The sequence below is a fragment of the Eutrigla gurnardus genome, assembly GCF_963514095.1.
Source record: "Eutrigla gurnardus genome assembly, chromosome: 20".
Lineage (NCBI taxonomy): Eukaryota > Metazoa > Chordata > Actinopteri > Perciformes > Triglidae > Eutrigla > Eutrigla gurnardus.
In genome coordinates, this window is record NC_139931.1 from 2,776,191 (window position 1) to 2,793,474 (window position 17,284).

The following is a 17,284-nucleotide window of genomic DNA, read 5'->3' on the forward strand; positions in this document are numbered from 1 at the left end:
TCGTTTCAGTGTCCAGATATTCAGGAGGTTGTCGTATCTACGTTGGTATGGTGACATCACAATGAGCTGAAACTTAAAGCAACATACATTTGCAGAGTTTGTTAGAATAAAAATAGACATAAATGCTGCTTTACGATGACCAGTGAACCCGACGTGGTTGAAATAAAGCGTTTTCAGTGACGGAAACGGATCTGTATTTTTAAAAAATTAACTGAAAAGTTTTTATTTATGACAAGGAAAAAAAACATTTATATTTTTCAGTTGAGAAAGCAACGTTCTTCTTTACAACAGCGCCCTCCTGTGGTCGAAACTGAAATGACATTGCAAACCCAAACTGTTCCAACTACAGAAAAGACAGAACGTGCTGCATTCAGGGAGCAGAGTATAAATCAGGAAAGATGACAGTTGGGCCGCTGAATGTTTTTCCCTTTTGTGTGTCCTCTGATTTACAAGCTGCTTCTGTTCAGATCCGCTCTCAGGCAACTCGCATCTACCCAGAATGCATCAGGAATAACGCTCGGATCAGACCGCGTGATGTCAGCCTGACAAGGTCCCCAGCTGACGGTGCATTCAGGGACTAATATGAGTGTGGGGAACGTGGGCTGCTTGTTATTCGTGACTGTGAAAAGTCCAAGCATGTTGATCTGGAAGAGTCCTTTAATGTCAACGAGGGAGTCTGGATCAGCTGTAGTGTAGATGTACTGCCAGGTGAGTTACTGGGTCTGCAGCAGCAGGTGAGGGGCGGGGCTTAGGGCAGGGGCGGGGCCTCAGGCAGCGGACAGGCAGGCTTGGCGGACGCTCTGAGCCCACGTGTTCAGCAGCTCCGTCACCGAGTGTTTGTCAGGAAGCTGCAGCAGCTTGGACGTCATGTTTCTATGGACCGTCTGCAGGAAGCTGTTGGCACCTGAGGACAGGAAGTCACACTTATACTGGTCTATCTTGGGCACGGGTCTGTGGTCTGACTGCTGGTGTGCTGGTCTGTCTGGTGCAGTGGTCTGTGGTCTGTCTGCTGGTCTGTCTGCTGGTGTACTGGTCTGTCTGCTGTGCTGGTCTGTCTGGGGCACTGGTCTGTGGTCTGTCTGCTGGTGTACTGGTCTGTCTGCTGTGCTGGTCTGTCTGGGGCACTGGTCTGTGGTCTGTCTGTCTGCTGTGCTGGTCTGTCTGGTGTGCTGGTCTGTCTGCTGTGCTGGTCTGTCTGGGGCACTGGTCTGAGGTCTGTCTGCTGGTGTACTGGTCTGTCTGCTGGTGTACTGGTCTGTCTGCTGGTGTGCTGGTCCGTCTGCTGGTGTGCTGGTCTGTGGTCTGTCTGCTGGTCTGTCTGGTGTGCTGGTCTGTGGTCTGTCTGGTGTGCTGGTCTGGTGTGCTGGTCTCACCATACTGGTCCCCGTCGTCAGCCCAGTATGGACTCTGGTCTGGATAGTCAGCAGGGACGCTGAGCTGCAGCGGAGGAACGCTGGGGAGGTTTTTATCGTCTGAGGACAGAACAAACACAAAAACGGCGTTCAGACATCCAGCCCAACACCTCGATCCGGATCACCTCGATCCGGATCCAATGAGCTGTTGGTTTCTTCTCATCCAGTCGGCAACAAATAAATAAACACGCCAACAACAAACGTCCGTTTTAAGGGTTCATCCACTGAAATAAAACGGCACCATGTGTACTGGTCTAGGTCTACGGCTGGTTCAGTACCACGGTTACTGGTCCTAGTCTCAGACCCATGCGGTACCATGTGTACTGGTCCTGGTCTCTTACCCAGTTTGCAGATGAGGTGCACGGTGCCGTTGTTGCTGCAGAACGACGGGTCCAGGTTGACGAGGAACTTGGCGTCGAGGCGGGCGACCTCGCCCTGCAGGATGTTGGGGATGGTCTGCCGCTCGTCGTCCTCGTGCTTCCTCTTCCTCACGGACACATTGGGGCCCCTGAAGACCAGCAACAGGTTCTCGGTGAGGACCAGCAGCAGGTTCTCAGTCAAACATTTAGATAAATCTGTTATTGGTTCAGTTACTTTGTCAGATCTGGTTTTAAGGTCCAGTTCACCCAAATGACCAGAAAAACAGACTCCCAACATAATCAGGGTTTAGTGGGACTACGGTGTGTGGACCTCAGACCCTCTAGGGGGTCCAGGGTCCTGCTGGTGGCCTGGAGCAGATCTATGAAGTACTGCACATTTAATTACATCACTGATGTATTTGTATGTGGTAGAACGTTAGCGTGTCATACTTCTCTACGTTTATGTGACGTTAGTTCAAGTTCTAGGCTCCTATTTGGGGTTAACCTAACCTCTGAATCTACTCCTGGACCCTGGATGGTTGTGCCGAGGTGTGGACCTACGTGATGGGGGGTCCGTGGATGGCGGTCATGGCGGGGGCGAAGGTCCGGTACAGCGAGTGGTTGAAGACCGGCGAGCGGATGTTGGCCATGACAGCGTCCAGCAGCGGCTGACACAAGTACTGCTGCTTGGTGGGCACCTGGGGGGGCGGGGGGGTCGGCTGGAACCACAGGGACAAAACCATTACTGCAACTCACAACAAGGTCCTTCTGGATGAGCCGTCTGGATCCCTACAAGTCTGAACCTGCTGCTCTTTCCTGTGGTGTACCTCAGGGTTCCCACTTGGGTCCTTCATTGTGTTACTTTTAATCCTTTAGGTCCTATTCTGAGCCAATTTAAAGGGATCTCTAATGGTTGTATTTATGTACTCCTTCACACGTCAGAGTCCCGTCTCTGATTTAAAAACTCGGAATCGATACGTTCCTGGTATTTAAACGTCATTGATCATATTTGGTTTTATTGGCACTACTTCCTGTGTAGCTGTGCAGTTTGTCTTGTGATCCAGCAGGGGGAGCTCTGACCTACAGAGTGCCATCAGTCCTCTTAATAGAGAAGTTAATGAGACATAAAATAAAGCAGAACTAGTTAACATTATGATCATTTAGTTCAATGTAAACGTATTCCCCTCCTGATAAAAGGTTTGAGGAAGACGAGGACACTTCTAGTCGGAGGACGTTCTCACCACGGCCATGTCGTTCTTCAGCTTCTCCAACGCAATCTCACACTTCTGCAGCGTTTTCAGAGGACACCTGGACCAGAGGACAGACGGGTTAGGACCAGAGGAGAGACAGGTTTAGGACCAGAGGACAGACGGGTTAGGACCAGAGGACAGACAGGTTTAGGACCAGAGGACAGACGGGTTAGGACCAGAGGACAGACAGGTTTAGGACCAGAGGACAGACGGGTTAGGACCAGAGGACAGACAGGTTTAGGACCAGAGGACAGACGGGTTAGGACCAGAGGACAGACAGGTTTAGGACCAGAGGACAGACGGGTTAGGACCAGAGGACAGACGGGTTAGGACCAGAGGACAGACAGGTTTAGGACCAGAGGACAGACGGGTTAGGACCAGAGGACAGACAGGTTTAGGACCAGAGGACAGACGGGTTAGGACCAGAGGACAGACAGGTTTAGGACCAGAGGACAGACGAGTACCTGGTGTTGGGATCAGTCAGGATGTTTAACAGACTCTTCATCTTACTCAAGTCCTTCTTCCTGTCTGTCAACAGAAAGATGAGAGAGACAGCTGATCAGATCACTATTGATCCGTGTGGAGGACTGACTCCTCCTCCTCTCTCCGATTATGTGCCGATGAAAATGACCGATCAGTATTATTGATATACAATTGACTTCCTGTTCCGACCTTCATTCTTGTCGATCTTGTTGATCATCCTGCGGAGAGGCTCGATGTATTTAGAGAGCTGCTTGAGTTTCTCCATGTACTGCTGGTCCTCCAGGGACGTGGCTCCTGCTGGACTCATTACTGATCCAGGGTTACCTGCAGGACACCAGGGGGGACCGGGAGACAGGAGGAGGGAGACAGGAGGAGGGGGAGGAGGGAGATGGAAGGAGGGAGGGACATCATGACATGCATGAAATCATAAAACATCCTTCATTCTATTAAATACAAACAGCAGCCTACAGGCAGGGAGATCTATTCTTCAAATATGATGACTTTATTATAATAATATCACTTTTATTTACGTAATATTCTGCCTTCTTCCTCCAAATATTACTGTGTTATTGTGGACCGAGTGGCTCTAAGGACACCAAGGACTCTGAGGGAGTCTAATGGCTCTGAGGGACTTCGAGGACACCGAGGACTCACTAAATGATTCACGAGTGTCGACGCAGCTACATTGAGGTGGTTGTGTACCTGGAGTGTTGAGGGGTCCAGGAGATGGGACTCCATAGTTCTGGGGGGTCCGGGCGTTTGCGGGGCTCTGTGAGGGCTGAGGGGACGGACTGGGCTGGAAACCCCCCGGAGACGGAGTTGGACCAGAACTGGGGGGGGGGGGGGGGAGACAGGAAGTCATGAAATGTTATACATGAATAATATTTATCACTTTTTCAGGGAACATGAGACCGGATCAAAACCACCAAACGTTCCCTAACTTTCAGGATTCAAACCCTTCAGTTTTATTAATGCGGTTATTATTCATGAAGAAATCAATGTGTTCATGATTAGAGACAGCAACCAGAGGAGGAAGTGACCATATTTGGAGTGAGGAGCAACAGGTGGAGCTGATGAACACGAGCAGTACCCTTACTGGATCTGGATCCATGTGGATTCTGGTGTGAAGCTGCTAACAAAGTTAGCTTCATGATTCAACGTTCAACTTTACAGCTAAATGTTAAAGTCATCTTAGTAGCTAACTAGCATTGATAGCGTGGTAGCGACATGTCAATCAGCAGGTAAGCCCCGCCCCCTGAAGCATCCCCTGCTTTCTGGTCTGGTGGACTCTAAATGGACCATAATGTACTAAATGAACATCATGCTGGATTGAAGAAGACTTGAAACTAGAGATTGAGACCATAAACTCATGTTTACAATGTTTACTGAGATAATACATCAAGAGAGAAGTAGGACCATTTTCTCATAGACTTCTATACAACCAGAGAGGAGTCGCCCCCTGGTGGCCAGCAGAGAGAAGTAGGACCATTTTCTCATAGACTTCTATACAACCAGAGAGGAGTCGCCCCCTGGTGGCCAGCAGGAGAACTGGTGCTAACTGAAAGTCTCGTTGTACCTGGCTGAGTTGGGCTGTGAGCTGGGGGGCTGAGGTGACGGCTGGGGAGGGGGTGGCATCGATTGCGGCGTTTGCACCTGCCCAGGTGAAGGCGATGACATCACTGAATGCTGCTGTACCTGTGGAGGAAGCCGATTGGACGAGAAGGGGGATTAGACCCCCCCGAGAATAAAGACTGCCATTACTGATAATTGACGATCTGCTAATCAATCGTTCTGATGATTCAGAAGAACAGCCGATGCTTAAGTGAGCGGTTGGACAGGAAAGATCGGAGGTAAATACCTGCTGTGTCATTGGCTGTCCTCCTCCTGCTGCGGCGGCGGCGGCAGCGGCAGCAGCAGCGGCGGCGGCGGCAGCAGCTGCAGCCGCAGCAGCAGCAGCATTTGGAGGAGGGATGGAGGGAGTCAGGACTCGAGGCATCCGGGCTGGAATCTGCATTCCTGGACGGACCAACTTCAGAGGACACAGGTGAGACACACAGGTGAGACACACAGCAGGACAGATGAGACACACAGGTGAGACACACAGCAGGGTTCTGTACTGGTCCAACTACATGCCTACTGAAAACCCTCCCCACATCCTGACACCTCTCAATGTTTTTGATGAGTCATGTCAGGTGTTATTTAAGGTGATTTAAGGCTAATACTTAGGGCTGGCTCAGGCTTGTCTTGGACCAGCCCTTAGTGAAGCTGCTACAGGCTGAGACTCGTAGAGGACTTCCTCTGATACCCTGAGCTCTAGCTGTTGTTGACCTCTACGGTCCATCCTGGTAAAGGTTCCTCCTCGGTGCTTCAGGTCTCCCCCCAGTCTTTAGGGAGGCTTATGAGTTATGAAACGTTATGAGTTATGCAACATTAAGCATCCGAGTCTGAGGAGTCTCACCTGTCCAGGTCCGGCGGCGGCTGCTGCTGCGTTGAGCTGCGCCTGAGCGGCGGCCTGCTGCGCTGCTTGCTGCGCCTGCTGGACCTGCTGTTGCTGCAAGGCTGCACGGGCCTGCTTTCACACACACACACTTTAAGTTAAATCATAGATCATATAATAATACTACTAATAAAAGCTATATCAATACTAATAAATAATACTGCTGAACTCTCTTGCAGGGACACTCCTTTGGGGACCAGCTCAGTCTTACCTGGAAGGCCTGGATCTTGAGCTGGTGCTGCTGCTGGCTCAGCGAGCTGATGGGGACATGCTGAGCCGACGTCATCTGTCCAGCCAGAGACTGAGCCACCATGTTGGGCTGCTGCTGCTGCTGCTGTTGCTGCTGCTGCTGCTGCTGAGGGTGCTGAGGCATCTGACCCGGCTGCGACTGGGCCTGAACCTGCTGCTGCTGCTGAACCATGTGCTGGATGGACTGGGCCTGGGCTTGAGCCTGAGCCTGAGCCTGGGCCTGGGCCTGGGCCTGGGCATGCTGCTGCTGGAGCTGCAGCTGCACCATCTGCTGCTGAATCCTGGTCTGGTGCATCTGCAGACGGGAGGTATTAGCATAGCGTTACAACATTAGCACTGGTCCTGCTACACTTCAGCAGGACAGGACACAAGCTTCCTGTTTCCACGGAACAATCTCAGTCCAAAACTTCAAAATAAAAGCCTTCCAACATGACCTTTCCACATTCCTTCTTGAAACTACACCCAACCACATCTCCTAAAAACTACAGTACCACCTGTACTACTACCCATCTGGACTACTACCCATCTGGACTACACTACCCACCTGTACTACTACCCATCTGGACTACACTACCCACCTGGACTACACTACCCATCTGGACTACACTACCCATCTGGACTACACTACCCACCTGGACTACACTACCCATCTGGACTACACTACCCACCTGGACTACACTACCCACCTGGACTACAATCCCCATTGTGTGTCACTAGGCGAATTCGACTTGATGTAGCCGCCTGCAGCGCGCTACCTAACGTGATGTATTGTGGGTTGAAAGCGATGCATGATGGCTAGAATTGTGTCCGACTTAGCAGCCGACTGCAAAGACGTCACAGGGTCGCGACCATATCACGTGACCCAAAACATCGCGGGAACAAGTTTTTAAGAGGCGCTTCTTGCAGCGCTTGGCACCTCCGCTACAGTGGAATGGTTCTCATTGGTTAAAAGTTCAATGACGTGTATTCAGGTCCGCACTCGGCGGCCACCTTATGGTGAAATGATACTTTTTATTTTGGTCGCTTTGATCTCATGGCTTGATTTAAAGTTCTGTGCATTGTGTTGTGAGTAGGCCTATTATATGTGAGGTCTGGTTAATAGAAACATAGAATGATAATACAAATATACTGGGAAAAAATAATGCCTTCCACATGTTGCCTTGCGTGTGTGTGTGTATGTATTTATGTATATATGTATGTGTGTGTGTGTTATATATATATATATAAATAAAACATATCCTCTTTGGTTTGCTGCTGTGTTCTATCGCTTGAGCACCATAGTCACGTTGACTTTGTTGTCCGACTTGACGGCGTTTGGCTGCCGTCTCTTTTAGAGCCCGCCCCCTCAGACACCTGCAGCTCTCGTCGGCGTGGTAAGTCAAGTCAAGCCAAGACCATCCCGAACAAGCCTACTGTATTGGACAAGGCGACAACATGGCTGCATACCTGGTTCTGCTGCTGCTGGTTCTGGGCCTGCTGCTGCTGGTTCTGGTGCTGCTGCTGCTGAAGCTGCTGGTTCTGGTGGTGCTGCTGCTGCTGTTGCTGCTGCATCTGCTGCACCCTCAGCTGCTGCTGTTGCACCTGGAACTGCTGCTGGATGGCGGCGTTCTGCTGCTGCTGCTGCTGCTGCTGCATGGCGTTCTGCTGCTGCTGCATGGCGTTCTGTTGCTGTTGCTGCTGCTGTTGCTGCTGCTGCTGGGCCTGCTGGAACTGTTGGAACTGGATGGACTGCTGCTGCTGCTGCTGCTGCTGAGCCTGCACCATCTGCTGCATGGGCATCTGTCCTGGACCCCCTACTGCAGAGTGAGCGAGAAGAAGGTGAAGGACAGACCAGGTCTGCAACTCAGAACCAGTCTGAGGAGAGCTCTGGAGTCAAAAACACACAACGTGCCAAAGCGGAGACTGAAGATGAGACCAGCTCAGGTGAGACCAGCTCAGGTGAGACCAGCAAAGCATCCAGCGACGCGTTGAGCAACCACACACCACATGGAGGAAACACTCACTGGCTTGTGGGTTTCCAGCCACCCCTGCCATGGCATGCTGGCCTATCTGCATCTGCCCCATGGCCCCCATGCCACCCACTGGGGCACCGGTGGGGCGAGGCCCCATGCCAATGGCGCCGGGGCCCCCTCCAACCCCTGTCAGGTTAGTCAGGGCATTCATGGGATCTAACAGAAGGGTAGACAACAGATCAGATTACGCGGCTCCAACATGCACAGCAGAAACCATGAACACCAAGAGTCTGGTAGAGACCGATCCAGCAGAGGACAGAATACAGCAAAGAAACCCCAAAACAGAAAGGACGCAGAGACCAAACAAAGTCCACTTACCTGGACCTCCCAGGGTCTTCTTGTCTGCAAACAAGACAACAAGTCACTAGTTAGGAGTCGGACTCTCTTGCCTCGGGGATGTGACATAAAAGCAGGTCAATACTCACGGATGTCTCTGAAGTGGATGATGAGTCTCGCCACCAGAGATAAATACTCCTCCTGGGACAAACAGGGAGATCTGTTACAACATGTCAGTTCGACATGAGAGGGTCTCTGCTGGATCCAGTACTTACTCTGGATTTGGCTTTGACGTAGACGTGGTTCTCCATGTCGTTGCTCGACTTGGTGTGTGCGGTTCCCGCCTTCCTCATCGCCTCCTCGCTTCAGGGAGACACACGGATCAATACGCCGACAAAGTAGTTACGAGCAAAGCTTTGAGTTAGTTGCAGATACGAAGCGCACGTTCATTCATGTTTTTATGGATACAAATCCCTTTAAAGCCCAACCAGCTAATCAATCAATCAGATAAATAACCAGCACATGTACTGATTATTAGCATAAAGTCAATACCATGTATATATTTATTGTAAATCATACGTAAACTTAAAAATAAAACTGTATTTGGGGTTCCTCCACCTTTTCCAAAATCAAATTCAAGCACTTTCCAAGCACTTCAAGGTGCATTTCCATGCTTTTCCAGCCCCTTCCAGCTGTGGTAAACTCCACATTTGTATCAATCCAATGGTCAGTATTCAGTCTACTTATTATGTCACTTGTTCATCACATTAAATGAGATGTTATTGTCCTCTAAACAACCAACATGATGTTTGGAGACAGCTTTTTACAGAAGGACCACAAATGAAAGGAAAACTAATTCCACTAACAGATCCACAGAAATATAATCACCAACTATTTTCATCATCTGTTCATCATCAAAAGTCATTTTTCATAAAGAAATGTCAGGAAATGCTGTTTTCAGTCCCTCAGATATGGAGATCTTCTTTCCTCTGTTCTATCATAGATGTCATCACATACAACACACATTTCAAGACCTTTATTCTACATCCAAGCACTTTATTCTACATACAAGCACTTTTCAAACCTTGAAAACACCACACTCAAATGCAAGGGTTTTCAAGGGTTTCAGGCACCCGGACCAGCCCTGGTTATTTCTATTGTCACATACAATCATACACAGAACACTGTGTGTTAAAGGAAAACCTCGTAACTCCACAGCAGCGTCATCCACACGTCATATATGGGGGGGATATCCTATCATATTTTAATAATACAAGTATTTATGTTGCATATAAGGACACTGTTGGGTTTATTCAAATGTGGCGTTACGGTATTATAAACGTCCATCACATATACATATATAATCACGTATAAGTGAGTTTGTTCGACAGTGTGGGGGGTAAATCATTCAGTCAACAACAAACGACTAAAGAGTTAAGCTAAGAACCGCATCAACGTTAGCAGCTAAAGATGCTAACCACCAAATACAACACACACTCCTGTTAAAGCTCGTGTTGTTATTTTAATGACGGCCGAACGGAAGAGCGGACCGGAACCCTCCGCGCTGTGCTCTCCGTCGTGGTCGTGAGCGCGTGCTCGCGCCGCCTTTCGACGTCTCTCTGTTTATTTGCCCGTTTTTCAAGCACGGTTTGACGTGACGCGCTTTCCTGCGACGCTAACGTTAGCCTAGCTCATTGAGCTAACGCCGCACAGAAAAAAACAGTGATTTTATTTTTTTCAGCCAAAAACACAAGACGGAAAACAAAGATGTCTCACATTTGAGCGACGACTTTTTGTCGGAACTGCGGGCTCCTCCAGTCGCTGTCCGGTCCCGGGACTTCCATCACACAGGCGGGTATTTACGGAGGGTTTTTACTTGAAGAGTTAAATGTTTTCCCTCTGCTCTTCCTCCTTCCGCTCCGAGGAAAATGGCGCCCGCTGTGTTTTCCTGTTCATAAACGCGACCGCCGCCTGCTGGACGGACTGCGGAACTGCTCGGCGACGGGGGGGAGTAATCAGACGCTTTACCTAAGTAAAAGTACTAGTACCTCAACGTGAAAATAAAATGTTCCTCCAGTAAAAGCATGCCAGCATAATCAGCCAAACGGAGTAAACTGTGACTGTTGTAATATTATATCTACGATTAGATTACGATGACTCAGCATTGACGTAAAAGCAAGATGCTATGTTCACATTTACTCCAAACCTCAACATTATAACTGACACATCAACATTATCGTATTGTATATTCTTACTTCATTGATCAGGTGTATGATTCAGGTATTAGATTGGGTACTAGATCAGGTACTAGATCAGGTACTAGGTCAGGTATTAGATTAGGTACTAGATCAGGTACTAGGTCAGGTACTAGGTCCGGTACCAGATCAGGTACTAGATCAGGTATGACATCAGGTATTAGATCAGGTACTAGGTCAGGTATAAGATCAGGTATTAGATCAGGTACTAGATCTGGTACTAGATCAAGTATTAGATCAGGTAATAGAACAAGTATTAGATCAGGTATTAGAACAAGTATTAGATCAGGTATAACATCAGGTACTAGATCAGGTACTAGATCCGGTACTTCATCAGGTATTAGAACAAGTACTTAAAAGTACTTACTTCCGGTTTTATTTGTCACGTTTTATTTTGAAACCAGTAAAGCGGAAACTCTGTTTACCGAGCTCTCTCCTGATTGGGCGATCAGAGATACGAACATTCTGGCCAATCAACGAGCAGCTTGCTTCAGATATAACGGCTGTGTTGGGGGGACTGCAACACTTTCTTTGAGATAACGTGACTCAGGAAAACTGAAAGATGTCTGGACGTGGTAAAGGCGCCGCTAAGACTAGAGCGAAGGCGAAGAGCCGCTCCTCCCGGGCCGGGCTTCAGTTCCCCGTCGGCCGTGTTCACAGACACTTGAGGAAGGGTAACTATGCTCAGCGTGTTGGTGCCGGAGCCCCCGTCTACCTGGCGGCGGTGCTGGAGTACCTGACCGCTGAGATCCTGGAGCTGGCCGGGAACGCTGCCCGCGACAACAAGAAGACCCGAATCATCCCCCGTCACCTGCAGCTGGCCGTCCGCAACGACGAGGAGCTCAACAAGCTGCTGGGCGGAGTGACCATCGCTCAGGGCGGCGTGCTGCCCAACATCCAGGCGGTGCTGTTGCCCAAGAAGACCGAGAAGGCTGCCAAGAAGTAAACCCCGAACCGGCTCAGACGACAAAAAAAGGCTCTTTTAAGAGCCACCCACCACACCTAAAGAGCCGGATCCTTTTTACCGCCATGAACGAGCTGAACTGATCATCAGTTTTATTTTTATACAGCACTCAAATTGTATTAAATATCCGACTTATAAGACACGAAGTTTATTTTAATATATTTATATATTAATTAATTTAAACGGAAAAGTGCCGTGTTATTGAGTAATGTTCGTGTCTGAAAAAGCTTGATTTATAGGCAGCGCTCGACATTTATTGTAACGTTTAACATAAAAAAAAGTTTTGAAAAAAAGCGGGAAGGACTGCGGGAGTTGTGACCCCTCCCACGAAAGCTAGCGCGGCCTGTTCTCTAATACGTCCGCATCCGACCCTGTCACTCATTCTACAGCTAAACCAACACACTGCACACCACCTTTTTAATGGATAGAAGCCTGAGCTATTCCTCCATGCTCAAGCGTCAAAAACTGGTCAAATATGGATAATAAAAACCCAAATATATGATCTTCACCAAAAACCAGCGTCTACAGGCCAACACCAACCTAATGATAAGCAACCAGAACATCTCCAAAGAAGCCACAAACCTTCAATATACATATACATAAATACAAATACACGCATTCATATAAACCACGCACACACATTCATATAAGCCTATCATAACATACGAATTAAAATGACTACATTATACCAAACGGTACCAATCAGTACTAGACGGTTTGGAGGCAGCTCCTTAAAGCTGCATTCTCTCTGCTGGCCACCAGGGGACGAATGCTTTCTGAAGGTCAAGTTTAATTATCCTACAACTATTCTCTTGCTCCACTGTTTAATGTTTCTTCATTTTGTATAGTTATTTATTTCGTGATTGTATTGAATATCAGTGTGGCAACTAAAGTTACAAGAATTAATGCATCATTAGTCAATAGTAATGTTGGTTTGTCTTTATTGATCAGTTAAGCAACTGTAAACGGGACTCTATATGGACACGTGACCAGGAAGGAGCTCTTAGGGAAGGGTGGGTGGCTCTGAGAAGAGCCTTTGTGGTGGTGGTCTACAGCAGCAGGTCTACTTGGAGCTGGTGTACTTGGTGACGGCCTTGGTGCCCTCGGACACGGCGTGCTTGGCCAGCTCCCCGGGCAGCAGCAGGCGGACTGCGGTCTGGATCTCCCGGGACGTGATGGTGGAGCGCTTGTTGTAGTGAGCCAGACGGGAGGACTCGCCGGCGATGCGCTCGAAGATGTCGCTCACGAAGCAGTTCATGATGCCCATGGCTTTGGAGGAGATGCCGGTGTCGGGGTGGACCTGCTTCAGCACCTTGTACACGTAGATGGCATAACTCTCCTTGCGGCTCCTCTTGCGCTTCTTGCCGGTCTTGGTGGCTTTAGAGACCGCCTTCTTCGAGCCCTTCTTGGCCGCTTTGACGCTGGTTTCCGGCATCGCTGCTTGTCAGGATCCGGCCGGCGGGAAAACGCCGCGCAGCCGCAGACGCTGCTTTTATAAGCGCCGCATGCAAAGCGCCGTGCGCCGTCGCTCGCACGCGATTGGCTGGTTTGTTGTGAGTGGGACTGAACATGTGCAGGACTGTATTATAGCAATCTGAGACAAAACTACACAGTAGTAGTTGAAGTTTTTAGACTACCTTAACAACTAGTACTACCGTTGTACTAGTACTACCGTTGTACTAGTTGACTAGGACTATTACTACTGTGGTACTGGTTGACATTTTTAAATACTGCATCCCATAATTAAATGAATATCACACACACACGCACACACACACTCTCTAAATGTTTTGCTGATTATCTTTTTCTTTAAGAATGGGTTTTTACATTTGCTGCAAGCTCGTGTTCAAGGGGGGACCAGGTCCACGGACCTGGTACAGAGACCAGGACTCACACAGGGTCTGTTGTTGGTGTAGAAGCTTTATTTTGTAGAGTGATGTCATCGGAACAACAACATGAAAACACGAGAAGAAGAAGCAGATGATCAGATGAGAGGAGAGCTGCAGAGGAAGACCAACCAGTCGGTCAGACTGAGATCAACTTTATGAGGCTGAGGCTGAGACAGACAGACAGACAGACAGACAGACAGACAGAGAGAGAGAGAGACAGACAGACAGACAGACAGACAGAGAGAGACATTAGTTCTTTTATAACTGAGTCTCTGTAAAGAAGAAAATTGAAACATTTTCACCAAAAGTTATGTATTGGTGTTTGTACTATTACATGTACTATTATGCTGATACTCTTGTACTTGGAGCATTTCTACACTATGGTACTTTTCTGCTGCACCAGACGTGAGTACTTCCTGCTGCTACTTGGTGATGTCACAGTGAACGTGTGATGGCACAGTGACCGCGTCACAGTGGACGTGATGTCACAGTGAACGTGTGATGTCACAGTGAACGCGTCAGAGTGAACCTGATGTCACAGTGAACGTGTGATGTCACAGTAAATGTGTCACAGTGAACGTGTGATGTCACAGTGAACGTGTGACGCTACCTTCAGTCCAGACGTGTCCAGCGGATGCCCGTCTCTGCGTACCGACAGCAGAAAGGCCCGTCCGTTGCCGGGGTAACCGTCCTCCACCTGAAGGCGACACACCAGCAATGCCGACTTCAGGTAGACCAGCTCCCGCTGAGCAGGGCACCAGTCAATGGCGAAACTGAAAACACACAGCGTGTCCATTACTCTTGAGGGGGGCGTGGCCTCCGCTCAACACATCAGAACCTTTTCAGCCAATCACAACCACCAGTGGTCTCGTCAGACAGGAAGTGGAGGCTCACCTGGATCTCAGTGACTGGATCTCAGACAGCAGCTGGAACTGCGCCAGGTACAGCTGCATGACCTCCAGCAGGGCGGCGCTCAGCTCTGAGCGTCGACCCGTCGTGCCTTCTTCCACCAGCCCGGCTGGGCCCTCGCTGCTCTGCACACAGACATGCCGTCACTTTAAGAGGATCCAGCCAATCAGCAGACAGGGTTGTGTGCGCTGACGACGGTGTTACCTGCAGTCTGAAGCGGTCGTCGTGGCTCCAGGTGACCGACAGCTTCAGTGGCTCCGGCTCATTGGACGACAGGTTAGAGGAGGGGCGTGGCCTGAGCTCCAGACACAGCTCTGATTGGCTGAAGGACAGCAGGTTGATCTGCATGACGTCCTGTACGGCAGAAACATACACCTGCAGCCTGACAGGTGATTGGACGTCAGTGACCAATCAGAACCACCCAACGAGCCCATGTGACCTGATGACACTCACTCGTCTCTGAGATGCTGCCAGCTGGTCAGGTGACCGAGCGCCACCTCATACTCCACCCTGAGCTGGGTTAGCTGACGATCACATGACTGCAATGCATTCTTGGCCTTCTGCAAAGACTCCTCCAGCTGTTCATACTGCTGCTTCTGAAGGAGACAAGGAGACAAGGTGGGCTTTTAATACACAGGGGGGTGAGTGGGGTTGGTGAGTGAGATGGGTGAGTGGGGTTGGTGAGTGAGTGACCCACCTTGTTGTGCAGATGCTGGACCAGGTGTGTGAGTGTGTGTCGTCTGTTGTGTATCTGTTGGATTTTATCCTGCAGAGATTTCAGCAGCGTCTCCGTCTCCTCCAGACCAGACCTGCTGTTGGCCTTCAGAGCCTTCCAGCTGGCCCTAGCCCCGCCCCCTAACACACACACACACACACACACACACACACACACTCTTTCGTCAATTAACAGTTAATGATATAAAACAAAATGTTTGCATTAAAAAAATTATCACATTGATTTGATTGAAAAGAGGAGCTGATCACATTCTCCAGCTCTGATTGGATGATTGATTGATATTATTGGCTGTATACAGTGTGTGTGTGTGTGTGTGTGTGTGTGTACCAGGTGGGGGGGGACAGGGTTGTGCCATCAGGTCCTGGACGGACTGCAGACCCTCCAGCAGGGACATCATGGAGTCCAGAACAAACAGCTGCCGACCCAGAACCTTCTGGACCCGCCGGCTGTCCTGAACACACAAACAGATCCACGTCACTCTCACACAGCTGCTCTGAGGAATATTTAATCTTTACAGTGCTGGTCCAGGTCCAGGTCCTGGTCCAGGTCCTGGTCCAGGTCCACAGCTGAACTCCAACATGAATGTGACATTTTATCGCAACAATATTTTGACGGAAACAGTACGCTACTGTGACATTTGGAATCCAGGACTAATAGTTACAACAGAGTATTTATACACTGTGGAATACTTTTACTGCAGTAAACTGAGAGAGTACTTCAGTGTGTCAGAGAGAGGCAGACAGACCGTCAAGTAGAGGACCATCCTGGCTGCTTCAGCACAGTCCAGCTGCTCCGAGTCTCTGCAGGGGTCCAGCAGAGCCGGATCACAGCGCTGCAGTACACTGGCACACAAACGAACGGAGTGTCATGAACGCAACACTTTATCTACTAGCGGAGAAAGTAACGCAGTACGTTTAGAGCTCTGCAGGTACTTGTACTTTGTGGACTATCGTCAGTTAGTGTTAATGACGTAAATAATTAGAACGACGCTACGTCACTGACTGAAAGCAGTCAGAGACGTTAGCTTCAGCTAGCTGACTGAAAACTAGCAGTTGACGTCAACTTCAGCTAGCCGTTAGCTTCAGCTAGCCGGCTGCTTCCTGACTGACGTACTTTCTCATGTTTTCAGCCGCTTCAGTTAAAAACTCAACAATCTCGATGAAACATGTAATACGACTATAAAGCGTTAAATATTAGTAAAACAATAGACACTTACGCTCGAACATCGGCCATTTATATTTTTCAAATATCGGCGGCACCAGGAGCAATCTGATTGGCTGCTCCGTTCCGATTCTTCTTCTTCTTTGAGATGTATTGGCGGTTGGCAAACAACTATTTGGTGCATTGCCGCCACCAACTGGTATATGTTGGTACAATATTAAAAAATAAATAATAAGAATAAACTCATATTTTCTCAATTATATTTATTTGTCTAAGATACTGAAATAGTACTTGATAACACTCATTTATTGAGTTCTTCTGTAGAACATATATTAGTACTTTGAGTAGTAGTACTTTTATCTTTGGGAAGTTTTGAATCAAATGCCTTCTCTCTTCCTCATATTTCTGACAATAAAGTATAATTGGCTCTATTGTTTCTTTTCCCACAGTAATCACATCTGCCTGTATTATGTTTCCAATCAGGATTTCTTTCTGAAAAATTACTTCATTGACAATGTTTTACATTGACATTCACAGTGACATCTAGTGACAGTAAATAAAACAGCATCAACAGACTACACCGTGACTAAGACCTTCGTGGCATTTTGTCTGATTCAATAATTGTAATCTTAAATCTTGAAATGTATTTCTAGAAATGATGGGTAAATGTACACAATAACAGAGAATGTGAGGTCACATTTCATAAGAAAACAAATCTAAATGTTGAAGCTTAATATTGAACAATTTCTTTAACAAAAGGATTTGTGTTTAAGTACATATAGCACAAATGTTCCCACAACCATTAAACCCTTTATCGTGTAATGTAGCTATA

At 48.4% G+C, this 17,284-nt stretch overlaps 2 protein-coding genes and 2 pseudogenes across 6 annotated transcripts; 1 reads left to right on the forward strand and 3 right to left on the reverse strand.

The window, feature by feature from the left end:
* Positions 1-192: 192 nt before the first annotated feature.
* Positions 193-10,456, reverse strand: med15 (mediator complex subunit 15). Of its 3 annotated transcripts, none has more exons than XM_084037819.1 (18): positions 10,315-10,456; positions 8,814-8,901; positions 8,688-8,739; positions 8,581-8,604; positions 8,254-8,418; positions 7,697-8,046; positions 6,213-6,545; positions 5,963-6,073; positions 5,363-5,533; positions 5,081-5,199; positions 4,207-4,334; positions 3,694-3,828; positions 3,486-3,549; positions 3,013-3,079; positions 2,333-2,490; positions 1,754-1,920; positions 1,374-1,472; positions 193-904 (listed from the first exon to the last, which is right to left on the reverse strand). In XM_084037819.1, the coding sequence occupies exons 1-18, from the start codon at positions 10,380-10,382 to the stop codon at positions 768-770; spliced, it is 2,436 nt and encodes an 811-aa protein (XP_083893945.1). In that variant the 5' UTR covers positions 10,383-10,456; the 3' UTR covers positions 193-767. The 3 variants fall into 3 exon arrangements, with proteins under 3 accessions (XP_083893945.1, XP_083893944.1, XP_083893946.1); XM_084037818.1 differs by having other exon boundaries at positions 5,963-6,076; XM_084037820.1 differs by lacking the exon at positions 8,254-8,418 and having other exon boundaries at positions 5,963-6,076.
* LOC311031536 (histone H2A pseudogene) lies at positions 2,529-11,895 on the forward strand (annotated as a pseudogene). Its single transcript, XR_014599358.1, has 2 exons — positions 2,529-2,533; positions 11,356-11,895. The product of XR_014599358.1 is annotated as a histone H2A pseudogene (transcript).
* An 822-nt stretch (positions 11,896-12,717) lies between these two features.
* LOC311031537 (histone H2B 3 pseudogene) lies at positions 12,718-13,328 on the reverse strand (annotated as a pseudogene). Its single transcript has one exon. The product of its transcript is annotated as a histone H2B 3 pseudogene (transcript).
* A 252-nt stretch (positions 13,329-13,580) lies between these two features.
* Positions 13,581-16,565, reverse strand: LOC311031430 (uncharacterized protein; the record flags this gene model as incomplete). Its single annotated transcript, XM_084037742.1, has 9 exons — positions 16,508-16,565; positions 16,037-16,133; positions 15,619-15,742; positions 15,253-15,410; positions 15,009-15,151; positions 14,760-14,937; positions 14,541-14,680; positions 14,257-14,419; positions 13,581-13,757 (listed from the first exon to the last, which is right to left on the reverse strand). Exons 1-9 carry the CDS (start codon positions 16,522-16,524, stop codon positions 13,581-13,583), a joined length of 1,197 nt encoding a protein of 398 aa, XP_083893868.1. The 5' UTR covers positions 16,525-16,565.
* Positions 16,566-17,284: the final 719 nt, after the last annotated feature.

What these genes read in the sequence shown, in the direction of transcription:
- med15 (XM_084037818.1), bottom strand. Translation starts at nt 10,382, where the DNA reads ATGGAAGTCCCGGGACCGGACAGCGACTGGAGGAGCCCGCAGTTCCGA. An exon ending in CATCCACTTCAGAGACATCC is followed by an intron (nt 8,605 to 8,687) that starts GTGAGTATTGAC and finishes TCTTGTTTGCAG; the next exon opens with ACAAGAAGACCCTGGGAGGT. An exon ending in GGCTGGAAACCCACAAGCCA is followed by an intron (nt 8,047 to 8,253) that starts GTGAGTGTTTCC and finishes CTCACTCTGCAG; the next exon opens with TAGGGGGTCCAGGACAGATG.